The sequence below is a fragment of the Mirounga angustirostris genome, unplaced genomic scaffold (assembly GCF_029215605.1).
Source record: "Mirounga angustirostris isolate CCGP_5_RB_7025 unplaced genomic scaffold, mMirAng1.0.hap1 SCAF_12, whole genome shotgun sequence".
In the NCBI taxonomy this organism is placed as follows: Eukaryota; Metazoa; Chordata; class Mammalia; order Carnivora; family Phocidae; genus Mirounga; species Mirounga angustirostris.
This window is the reverse complement of record NW_026991720.1, coordinates 60040396-60053029: the sequence shown is the minus strand read 5'-3', so window position 1 is coordinate 60053029 and position 12634 is coordinate 60040396. Positions and strand designations below refer to the sequence as shown.

Here is a 12634-nt window from a genome sequence, read left to right as displayed (position 1 = left end):
TAAAAAGAAATTCTATATTTAAAAATTTATACAAAAAAGAAATGCAACATAGATAAGGTTATTCTTTTGTATCAGCTTATTTAATCACATTTTTAAAAGCAGAAATACTTGGCTAAATAAAACTCATGTCATGTTGGGTGTCTGGGTGGCTCAGTCGTTAAGCGTCTGCCTTCGGCTCAGGTCATGATCCCAGGGTCCTGGGATCGAGTCCCACATCGGGCTTCCCGCTCTGCGGGAAGCCTGCTTCTCCCTCTCCCACTCCCCCTGCTTGTGTTGCTCTCGCTATGTCTCTCTCTGTTAAATAAATAAAATCTTTAAAAAAAAAAAAAAAACTTATGTCATGTTGTTAAGAGCAGAACCAATGATCATCTTGCCAATTGTTAAAATATATACAGCCAGACATTAAATTATTTCCTAATGTTGTCTGTACACCAATACATCAGCTTATTAAAGACAAATTCCATCCTCTGTCACCAAAAATATTAAGAACTTTCTCTCAAGTTATAAATGATCAGCGTACAATGGAAGAAGAGATTTTTTTTTCCTTTTCATATTCCACTAATGTCTGCTACCATCAGTAACTAAAGCCACGCAAACTTCAAGTCACAGTTTTATGACTTCCTATGTCTAAAGTGTGTACGCTATTTTAACCTATTTGAACTGTATTTTATTCATCAGTTTAATAGTGGTAATATGGGTTTTCTGTGACGATTAAATTAAATCCTAAATGTTACTTATTTTTTCCAAATCTTCACCTCTCACCCATTTCTTTCAAGTCACACACACAAAACTACTTGTCATTACAATGCAAGCTTAAAATCTTCACTTCTCCTGAATTATATTGGAAAGGGATAAAAATAACAGCTAAAATGTGTACATTAGTATTCTCTTAACTATAAACATTTTTGACATTACAGCAAGCTTCATTTTTCTCAGATTCATAGAAGTGGAGATTTTAGACATAAAATAAGTCTAAAATCTTATTTTAGTCTTTAAAATAAGTCTTCACACTAAAAAAAATACAAAAATGTTTTCAATATCTATTTAATAAATAACAGCAGGTAGACAGTACCAAATCCTACACATTTTTTCCACCATACCCACATGTTTTGGCTTTCCTTCTAAATTAACAGCTAAACAGACATAACTATGGAGATGCAAAATTATCAACCACAGCAATTACTATGCTTTTAAAAAAAGCCAACATTTACAAGAATCTAATAAAAATGTAATATCCCTTTACAGGAATAGTTAAAAATAGCTGGTGAGTAACAAAAATTATTTGTAACTAAATATGCTGGTATGAATGTCCTAAAGGCCAGACATTATTTTTTCCTTACTATCATATCATAAAAGAAAACTGTAACTCTGTGATAAGTTTCACTGCAAGAAAGACATAAAAATCACTGGTAGATATGTGGTATGTGTTGGGATAAGCATGGGGGGGGTAAAGCCAAATTTTAGAAGAAGCTGGAAGTTATACTTCACAAATTAAAGAAAATAGGTCCATAACAATTTGTAAAAAGAATAAGAATTGCTATAAGAATTGCTATTTCTGTTCTAACTCTCTAACATACTGAATAAATACTTCACACTTATGCCTGAACATATTACAGCATTTTAACAAAAAACATATGACTCACATTTTCACAGAAGCTAATCTTAAGAAACGGAATAGACCAAATGAAGCAGCATGCTACTTAAATAGACAAAGGCTTAAGTATACTTCTAATTTCAAGTTAGAGTAAAAGGAAAGCAGTTAACGAAAAACACACGTTGGATCTGGGCAAGGAAAATATGACAAAGTATTGCCACACTCATATCATAAGTTTCCTTTTTTCTCAATTCACGGGAATTCTGTGAAATAGCAAACTACAGCCGCCTGAAAATTTGTGGCAAGCCATACCAACTCCAAAGTGGAAAATTAACCATAGCGGCCAACCTTTAAAAAACACTATTTTCACTGCTATCTATTATAAACTAGGCTTGGAATAATCACCTTTGGGGAATGAAAATGTTTCCCCACACTATGTAATTAAAGAGGAAGGGGAAGAGTAAGAAAGGACAAGGGGGAAAAGTATAGACCAAAAGACCAATAAAAGGCTTTCAAGAAGATTAAGCATGTGGATTTTATTGGTAATAGCTGGAGCAGCTCTATCAGTTCATTGCACATTAATAGACAAGTTGCCATCAAGTCTCAGGACTCGGGCTTTAAAAGGGTAGTATCTGCTCTCTCAGCTCTTTGCTTTACCTAGATTATTATCCAGAGTTGTTGTGTTTTTTTTTTTTTTTTCTCTCTCTTTTAGTGCATAGCAATACATATTGTAAGAAACAAACTCATGAAAATATTAATCATGATCTAGATGTCACAGAATCACTAACCCTCATTCTCAGTTTCAGCATACTTTCTTAACTAACATTTCTGGGGGTGGGGGCAATTTTTAAATAGAGTCCCTTTATTTTATGCTTAAACTTTCAAATGAAATACTAACTACTTAAGAAAAGGTAAGAGTTTTAAATATTTTCCAAGGCTGGCTGCAGGCAAGTAAAAAGCCCCCCCGCTCTTTACAAACTAGAGGTCCGTGGAGTTTTCTTTTAAAGCTAGGAAAAAAGTGGAAAAATTACAAATGGAACAAACGTCAAGTATAAAAGGGGTTAATATTTAATTAAAACCAGTTCTATCCACTGTAACAATGACCTGGAGCCAAACAAGGCGGAAGATGTATGAGTCATTCTTTCTGCCTGTGAATGAGACAGCTGATCTCCTCAGCAATTCCTCCAGACAAGCAGGCAGAACTGGAGTTCTGCCTCCATTCACAAAAACACAGTCCAGCATGAGCCATGTGGCCCAACCGCAATCTTTTCATGTCACGCCCTTCCAGAGAGCTAAAGCAAGTCAACTTGAACTTGCAATAAACACACCAATTTTATTGCTCTATCTCAAATACAGCTCAGATCCATTAAGGTATACATTTAAATAAATGACAAGTTTACAAAATTAAATCTATCTATAGCTAGATAGACATCTATATCTATCTATGTATCTACCTCTCTCTCTATAGATACATAGATATATATTTAACCCATCCGGCTTTATAGGGTAAGTTATCACAAAAACATAAATGTATAAAACTAAAAAGGAAGGAAGGAAGGAACTAAGAGAGTGGAGGGAGTGAGGGAGGAAAAAAATCATTGAAGAAATGTCTTATTTTTCTTGCCTATTATTCAGATTTTCTTTATCCTGAGATTATAATAGATTATTGCTGAACTTTGTAGCATTTCATTTTGAATCAAAGAATTAGCAACAAGTTTCTCTGAATAAACTTGAATTTTATTTTACGTAAAAGTAAAACAACAGGAAAATCAACCTTTGCACGGTGGTATTCTGTTTAATCCTGAAATGAAGCTTCAAGCCATGGAACAAAATAATCATGAAGCCACTAAGCCTGGTTTTATACCACATCCGCTTTTAAAATTAAAAATGATTGTACCGATGTATAAGCATTAATTAATACAATAGTATAAACATACTCAAAGAGACCAAAAAAAAGGGGGGGGGAGCTATTTCCCCATGACAGAAACATCTTTAATACTTGATGCTCTAAAAAAAGGAAAACAGTAAGTTTCAGTTGTCTTCAGTCTCAGATCAGCTTCCACTCCTAACTCTACGCTGACCTATAGTGACTTGGAAACAAGCATAGCTTAAGAGCTGTTGTTTCTGTTTCCTAGTACTACGGAGGTCTGACATTATTATTATTATTATTATTATTATTATTATTAATTTTAATTACAAGCTTCTACACAGGTCAAAGGGAATGAAGTTATATTATGAAATTCAAGAAATGACACATTTCTTATAACTGAACCAGAAAAGCAATATTTCATTAACACTGATCAGGACCCTCTGGAAAAGTATACCGAAGCTATACCATATCCGAGTTCTATTTTTAACAAACTTTTTTTTATTTTGCAAGTAGAGCCTAGATGAAAAGACATTTATATAATTCCAATAAATACTTAAAATATAGTACATTTACTCCACCTGCTATCTTTTAACCAAATCCAAATAAGAAGTCTTCCTTTCATATTTGAGAGTATTTCCTGGTACAACAAAAAGAGGAGTAGTAGCACCCCTCCCCCCTACACACAAAATGTGTGATTCTTGCTCAATACTAAGAAAAAGTATGGACTTCTGTAATTTAATGCTTAATTCTCATTTCCTTTTTTTATGTAAACCACATAAAATAATGTAGTTTTTAAAATCTTTAGCTCTTACCGTAGCACATAAAAAAAACTAATGAGCACATATCCAATGTATGGTCCATTTTAACAAGAAACAGTATAATTGTTTGAAAAATAAAAATGAGTACATTATGACTACTGGGCATTGTGGATGACATGGATAGCGAGAAACAACAGCACACATTATTTAAAGGAACTTCATAAGGAACTATTTTGAATGTAAATTTAGTATCAGCTACTGAAGTAAATGGAGAGGATATAATGACATCTCTACTGTTAACTCAACCTATTATTTGAAGGTCACACAAAACAAAAGAAGAAAAAAAAAAGCCTTGCCTGCATGAAGTAATAACCTTTGGTGAAGAAAGGTTGTTCTTGGAGATAAAACTTTGATTCAAGTGGGGGGGCAGCAGGAAACTTGACTTACTATGTAACACCACTGAAAAACATCCCGCTCTGTGGCAGCGAATCACTGTTGACGTTTGTCCTTAATATCACTGATGAAAGGGAACCTCAAGAACGTCTAGATCCATGCCAAAAACAATGTTCAAAAGTTGCTATGCATTTACATTAGATACATATGAAATTTATTATTTCTCTTCAAGTTGTGTTAGCAGGTAAGTTCTAATCAGCAATTTTAGAAGAATGCAATCCTTTTCAAACTCAATTTTATATCCTTCTGTTTGTCTCCCTCACACACAAAAGGGTCCATTTTAACCATGAATTTCTAGGACACCACCCTCTACAGTACCACTTAAAACAGGCTATTAAGAATAAGACGTTACCATGATGCTGACAGGATGGATATATGAACTCGTGATTTCATGGGATCAAATAATAGAAATTGCCTTTCTGTCAGTAGCAATCTAACTCAAAAGACAAAGAATCAATGAAGAATTGTACATAGTAAAATTATAATATAAAGTAGCTATGGCAAAATTTAAAACAGACACATTTTTTTTTTTTAAGTGCTACTGTGGTCACTGAAAACATTATCTTTTCAATTTTCTTCAGGATGAGGTGTAGGTGAATATATTTAATTGTGGTAGACACGTTAAAAACGTTTAAATTGCAGTGTCAGTACTTAGAAAGTGATACCAATGCAAAGTTACATCCTTTACAAACATATTTTTGATCTCCGTTTGGAAATTAAAAATATATTTCCAGGCATCCCCCCAAATTACAGGACTTTAGCAAACTGAAAATACTGGCTCCAACCCTCACCCTCAAAGAGTGCTACCTTATCTACCCTAATTTGTCCTTAGACATAAAACACATTTCATAATCCATAATAATTTACCTATGACTAATCCATATGTTGCACTTTGAATCTAATTTATAAAAATTCTTATAAGAAAAAACAAACATCTTGGGATATATCATTTCCCAAATATTCAGGGCTTTGATCACTTTTTAAAAACATGATTTTCTTCTGACACAACTTGACTCTCACGTCTAATAAGATTTTTAGATCTGTATAACTTCTCAGTGGGATTCTAACTCATGAGAGAAACTTAGTTAATTGCCAATGATCTTTTTTAAAAGGGTCAAGATGCCTTAAAATTCCATGGTCACTTTCTTGGCTACCAAGCATTATGAAAAGAAATATATAAACAGTCCCTACTCTGCCAATTTGGCAATGTTTTAATTTCTGGATGTCCAGAAGAACAGAAATGAACAACTCTAGCTACAAATAACCTAGTGTAATTTTAAGATCTCTTCTTAGTTCAAGATGTGTGATAAGTCAAGTTAAAATGCTAAAGCAAATAATATAATGATACAGAATTGCTAAAAATAAAAGTAAATATGCAGTCTATTAACAAATAGTAAAAAATAAAAAAAGAACTCTCTTTCCATTATTAAATTTTAAAAGTCATATTAACAATATTTTGCTTATATCATGATAGGATAAATTAATATAAACTAATTTGAAAACTGTTTACATTATTCTAAAATGCAGTCTTATCCAGTTTGTAAACAGTCGCCCACCTGGGTATTCAATAAAACACCCCGAGGATTAATTCCTTAACTTATTTAAGCTTATGAATCATTTTCTAAGTAAAAGTCCATGTTCCTCCAAATACATCAGTCATCTTCTAGGTTTGTTTTATATAAAGTTAAATCTTCAAATCTGATTTACAGGTATGTTAATAATCATAGGTAAGAATATATTCAGTGCAGAGTTTTAAAAGATTAACTTGGATAAGTTATTCAAATCACTTACCGAGCGACAAATAAACAAAACAAGTCAAAAGTCAGAGACTGTACTAAAACTGATTATAAAATGGCAAGAGTCTGTCACAGAATCCACATTTTAAAATTCCAGAAACAGAGTTGCTATGCACATGCAAAATCTGCCAGCAAGTGCAATGACTTGGAATCAATGAGACTTAAACATCTAAGAACCAACAAACCTTCGAGAACAATTAAAATAGATATTTCAAGTTATTTTAGGTAAGCGAACAAATTTCCTCATGAATGTAATGTCCTTACAACCTTCAACTTTGCAAAACTAACAAATCAAAGTTAACACAAGGACCTCTGTGCAAATTTTTCTTGAAAAAGTTAGGTTTGAATATATGGTTTACATTGCAATAGTAAGTAATCTATTGCAGTAAGTTTCATTTACAGAGACAAGCAAAATGACCTTTAAATATAACTAAAACTTTCATTAATACTTACTTACCTTTTATGAACACGCAAATACAATCACCCTTTCAAAGGGCTACTAGAAGAGCTATTTAACTTAAAAGATCTATAAAGACTACAAAAGCTTTTTGGAAAACTAGAATATCAGCAAAACAAAGAAACTTATTTTACATGCTAACAGCAACTTGATGAACTGCAAGCAAGACCACCGATAAAGCAGTCTGGCTCAAAGTAGCAACAGCAACACTTGGGTTCCATTTAAAGAGACTCTCTCCCTTCTTTTAACAACCTTAAAAATCTGTTCCAAAAATTGCATGTTTCCCAGATAACATACAGACAGAGATACAAATCATACTCAATGCTTAAATAGATAGAACTTTCTCTTTGTTCTTCCCATAAAACACATCATAGGACAAAATTAGTATTTCACATTTATAACAAACCCAAAAGAAAAAATTCAAATTCTGGACACCAACAAAAGTCCCTCAACATTAGGCATTTCTCAAGTTGTATTAAGCTGTACTGAAGCAGTATCTCATTGTTCCTATGAAATAAAGTTTCACCCAATAAAAGATACAATAGATTGCAACACAAAATTTTACTAAAAAGTAATTAAAAATAAGAGTAATGCCTTCACACGTCACCTTGCTATATTAAATAAATCCTAGTAAAAGTGACACAAAAGCAAAAATCAATTTCAGCAAATATCACATATCAGTAACAAACAGAAAACCTTTCTTTAAGTCCTCAAATCCCCCAAAGATTTCTTTTAAAGCCATAGATTTCCTAAGTATTGGATACACACCTAACGTTCTGTGTTGTGAACACGGTGGAAAGAAGACACTTGCACTTAAATCTTGAAGCATCCCGTCCTGATGAACCCAGAGAAACTAATTTCTGCCATCAGAAAAGTCCTCCACCAGAACACCAAATAATGATATGCGCTGCTGTAAAAGAAACAGCAAGCCGGGTTCTGGCTCTAGGAGGTCTCTCGAGGTACAATAATATAAACCTGATCAATTGCAATTAAAATCTGAACAGAGGCTTAGAACTTGAAGTCTTGGTGCATTAGTTCTTGCCAAAAGCAGATGTGATTGTGAGCTGGAAGCAATTTCTCCTGGTAATTTGTGATGACACTGGGTAGTGCAGCCCCGGATTCCCTAAAGACAAACTCATCAGAGACTCTAATGTATGCATGACACATGAGGTGGCTCTTTTAGAGCTCAATTAATTGGGCTGAACGTTAAGACAGCAAGTTCAGGACTTTTTTTTTCCCCTTCTAGAGTTGCTTTTCCCCTCCTTTTAAAGCAATTTTTTTGCCTTACCTTCTGCAAGCCATGTTTCCTGTAATTGACTTAGATCTTGAAAGAGTTCTAAAAAACAAGTCAGAGACATAAACAAAAGATTTGAAAAACCTTTAGGCTCCATTAAATGGAAATGTTTGTCATGAAATTGGTACTAAGTATCAATTTAATTTGGGGGGGAGTCAATAGAAGAAGAAAATAGGATTCATGACTTAAATAGCTCAATAATCCTGCCATTTTAATGGCTATTAAGCAATACTTCTTTAAGAAATTATTTTAGTGAATTAAATAACGAAGGCAATATTTTCCCCCTTTTAACAAATAACTTAATAAATAAGCTCAGGGACACTAGACACACATACACTAGGATTCACAAAAAGGCTGAGGTGAAGGTGTGTCTATCTGTGTAAACCTTTCTTAAATAGAGTCAACTCTTGCAGAAGAAAGAGTAGAAAGGCTGACCATCACTTTCTTTTTATCTTCTGAACCTTACAGAAAAGATGAAACAGTACATGGTATAATTCTTAAAGCACTGTATGTTTTGAGTTTCAATGCCTCAAAACTAAAAGGGACAACTTTTAAATACAAGATCTTAGAGGAAAATTTCTACATTAGTAGGTTTACAAAAGTCAAAGTGAGATAATTTCCTGGCACCTGTTTATTATCAAGTCCAAAACTGTGCATTCTGTCATTGTGGGAGAGAGAGGGTGTCCAATATGTATGAAGATTTGAGTTAAGTTTCAGAATTCAACATGCCTAATCAAAATGGCAAACTGAACTTAGATAATTAAATCTAAGTATATTAAGTCCATTATGAATGCTCCCGTACGGGTGGAATACTTTATAACATACTGACCTCCTAACTAACAGTGCATTAAAAAAAAAAAAAAAAAAATCTGTAACCTAATTTCCCAAATAGGTATTCTAATTATAAATTAGGCCTTAATTATGATTCAGTGAACACTTGAAGGCCTATAAACAAGATATTATGACCTCACCATGTAGTCATCAAAATCATCCATGAAAAGTTTGATAACAGTAAATGGTTTTAGTGTATGGAGAATGGGAAAGCAAACCATGATTTACACCATTTAACTTCTAATAAAGTAGAAGGGAGAAATTAAGTAGTATACCTAGCTGCTTACTTTGTCCCATGGTGTTGGATATTTTAAAATTGTTACCTCAGTGTATGGGATTAGTTATGTGCCATATGGACAAGAGTACTTAAACACAAAAGAATGATTAAAAGAAGGATGTCCCTGTTAAGTGTTTATTTCCTTCTTTCATTAGTTTGTGACAGGGCCATAAAATATCCTCCAATGCAAATTGTCACATTATGTTAATTGCTCCAAGTAAAAGTCTCAGTTAAATGCAGTAATTTGAAAGATTATTATTTTTAAGCTAAGACTGAAGTGCTCCTCTCCTTTATGAGGGTGGGGGTATAGGTAAAGAGGGGGGATTCAGCCCCAAATCAAACCTCACCTTCTGAATCATGAGCCAGATCTCTGTTAATGAATTTTCTTTTCCTGACATTTGTTGGTTTCTCGTTACAATTTCTCCCACGCTGATTCTACAAAGGGAAAGATAAAATCCTTTAAAAAAATGTAAACCTCAGATGTCACACACACAAAAAAAAACACATGCATACATAAGTCTGCTGGAGCCTCTCTCTAAATAGAAAAATAAAAGTCCATAGTATCAATTCCAATACTCATTTTCAGCGTTCACTTGACAGTGAAAGCTTAGGCTGAGAATTAAACAACCAGGGAGAGTTGCTTCCCAGCGCCAAGCGTAACACACTACTACTTATCAGTCATGTATTCATGGCATCTCAGCATCAAAACAACATTAAGCAATCACACTTAAAGTCGTTTATAGCTGGATCAAAGCTAGACTAAAATACCGTGAATTTTATTCTCTCTGATACCACCCCCCAAAACAAAAGTAAAAATAGAGTGGTGAAATAAAAAACATGAGGAAAAAACGAGACGATAAAAAAAGAAACAAAAACACCCCATGTAAACAAAAAGTGTCAGCATTTGTCTCAACTTCATTCTTTTCAATGTGGCAGACAAACCCAGCCAAAAACTTTGAGTGCAGCAGCTGCTGCTGCCCTCCATCTCCTCTTCCACTCATCTTGGGCACTTTAATCAGAACAAAAAGGGGGGGGGGTCTTAAAAACAAAACTATGCCTTATCCAAATCACTGAAAGGTAAGCTCATTTTGAAGATTGGGCTTCTAGAAGCAGAGTCGCCCTACAGTGGCAACAAAGCAGATAAAGTATCTGCAATCCCAGCCCCCTTACCCCCTCCCTTCTCGCTCTCTCCCTCCTCCTCCCCCCCCCCCGTTGGAGTCAAGTTTATAAACAGCAACTTTCGAACTGATCACTCACATTGGTGACCATGTAAGGCACTTGCTGGTCATAAAATCCATCCATTCTGCTGCTCTTCGCAAATCTCAGCTGAGTGTTTTATATTTTGAGCATTTAGCTGGAGATTTCCTCAGGATCTGGACTTCTATCAACCTAGAGGGGAACAAGATGGCTTTTAGGCTAAAAAAAAAAAAAAAATCATGAATGAAGCTCTTGAATTTGCATAGCTAATTACCATCCGACAGTCCCATTCACAAAAATAACCCTCCCTACACCGCCTCCTTCACCTGGATCCACAGAGAGCCAAGAGAGTTCACAATTTACATATTTTCGGCAGTAGCAAAAATCCGAACAAGAGGCGATGTATTTATTTACACTCTCGATGTTTCCCTGCGCGGTCGGTGTAGCCCGGGCAGCTCTGATTCGCAAACGTGTGCAAAACTAGCAATGGCGATCAACGAGACTTGCTTTGCACCTAACGGGACTAAAGAGACGGAGACACCTCTTTCATAAGGATAGTTTTTGCAACCCACAACCATGCAATTATCTGGAGAGACATAAAAAGTTGTTGGAAAGACCCACCTGAAGGCCACGCTAGGCGAACGGCTGCAAAAAATTCCCTCCAAATTTAATAAAAACATTAATTATTGCCCAGCACTTCCCCTTTGGAAGCCGAAAGCGCCTCTGACAGAGCTCAATTCGGTGGTTTTTCCTCTACTTCTCCTCCAGGGGCCTCCAATCCAAACTGATGGATCGCTGCCTCCCATTGGCTCCGCGTCTCTTTCACAAGATCAGATTTCGAGCTGTCAATCAGGCGGCTTGCTGCCCCTTCTCGTGGATCTCTCGCGCCCTTCTTCCTAGCGGATGCTCCGCGGGCTGGCGCAGTATCCACAGCCTGCAAACGCCACAGAGGAAATCAATTGCCTTCCTAACGCTCTGCTTATCGTTAAGGCGTCCGGGACACTGAAGCCATGTGTATCGAGTCGCTAGTATTCCTTACTGGTGTGTTTCTTCCACTATTGGGCTGATGCCCTAAATCACTTTTGTTCGGTTCTGGCATATACTCTGAAGTGCTACTACCCACCAAGCCCATGCCTCTTTACTCCCTCGAATCCCCTCCCTCAACATCTCCAGCCCCCCTACTTTTAACCTGATAAGGAGCCCACCTCGCTCTATAGACTCGTTCCCACTAAGCTTTTGGCCCAAATTCTTTTCCCGTTTTCCAACACCCAGCCCCACTTTTTAACGGCCACCCTCAAGTAAAACAAGATCCTGTCGTTCATGGGACAGTACAATAAAGAATCTATGAGTAAAAGCACCTGGGAACTGAGGAACTGCTAGTTAGGAGCGGTTGCGTTGGGAGGGAAATTTAGCAGGACCACAGAGAAATCTAGGTGAAGAAAAGTATATATATATATATATTTAAAAAAAAAAAAAGGTGTCCCACGTGTGCACTGCGACAAGGTGCTTCCAGTCCACTGTGGAGGTGGGGAGGACCAGGGAGGGAATGGGGTGGCTCGGATATCCTAGGGACCCGCACGTTTCCTGAGCTTTTGTTATGTACACACGGAGGCGGAGGGTGTCACTTACTGTACTTGACGCTTTCACTTCCTCTCCAGCTTTTAAACCGCCAGAGCCCGGAGCTGGGGGCGAGCGGTGATGGGGCTCGGGTTTCAAGGACAATGATCGGGACGTTAAAAAGTGTGGGCTGCAACTCTGAAACCACTTGCCCTGACGCGCCTATGAGGCTTGGAGCTGTAAAAAGTCACTTAGGCAGCAGCCTCGGCCCAACAGTGGATGGGAGGCCGTGGGGATGGGACCAGCTTACTTAGTGGTGTTGAAATTTACTTGTGATCCTGATGGCGACCAGAGCTAGAGACCAAAGGACGTTTCCGGCAGCTGTTCCGCCTTAGGGAAACGTGCTGCAGTTCTCAATTTCTATTTGAAAGTTTCCTTCCTTAAATGGAACGTGATGGAGACGCATTGAAATGAGAGTGTGAGCCCGTAAGACTCAATTCCGGACCCATGCAGGGAACTAGGAGGGTAAATATCTCTGTCAAAAAAAAAA

The 12634-nt window shown here is 36.2% G+C and overlaps 1 protein-coding gene across 3 annotated transcripts in view; it reads right to left on the bottom strand.

The window, feature by feature from the left end:
* The window catches only part of ETV1 (ETS variant transcription factor 1), a 97462-nt gene extending 85106 nt beyond the window's left edge, over positions 1-12356 (bottom strand). Inside the window, exons 1-6 of one of the 3 annotated variants that reach the window (XM_054505272.2) lie at positions 12157-12356; positions 11149-11461; positions 10854-11050; positions 10588-10746; positions 9678-9765; positions 8217-8264 (exon numbers count right to left, since the gene is read on the bottom strand). In XM_054505272.2, the coding sequence (XP_054361247.1) occupies positions 8217-8264; positions 9678-9765; positions 10588-10632 (181 nt within the window). In that variant the 5' untranslated portion in view covers positions 10633-10746; positions 10854-11050; positions 11149-11461; positions 12157-12356. The remainder of the gene's footprint in view (positions 1-8216; positions 8265-9677; positions 9766-10587; positions 10747-10853; positions 11051-11148; positions 11462-12156) is intronic. The other 2 variants (XM_054505271.2, XM_054505273.2) reach the window with 2 other exon arrangements.
* Positions 12357-12634: the final 278 nt, after the last annotated feature.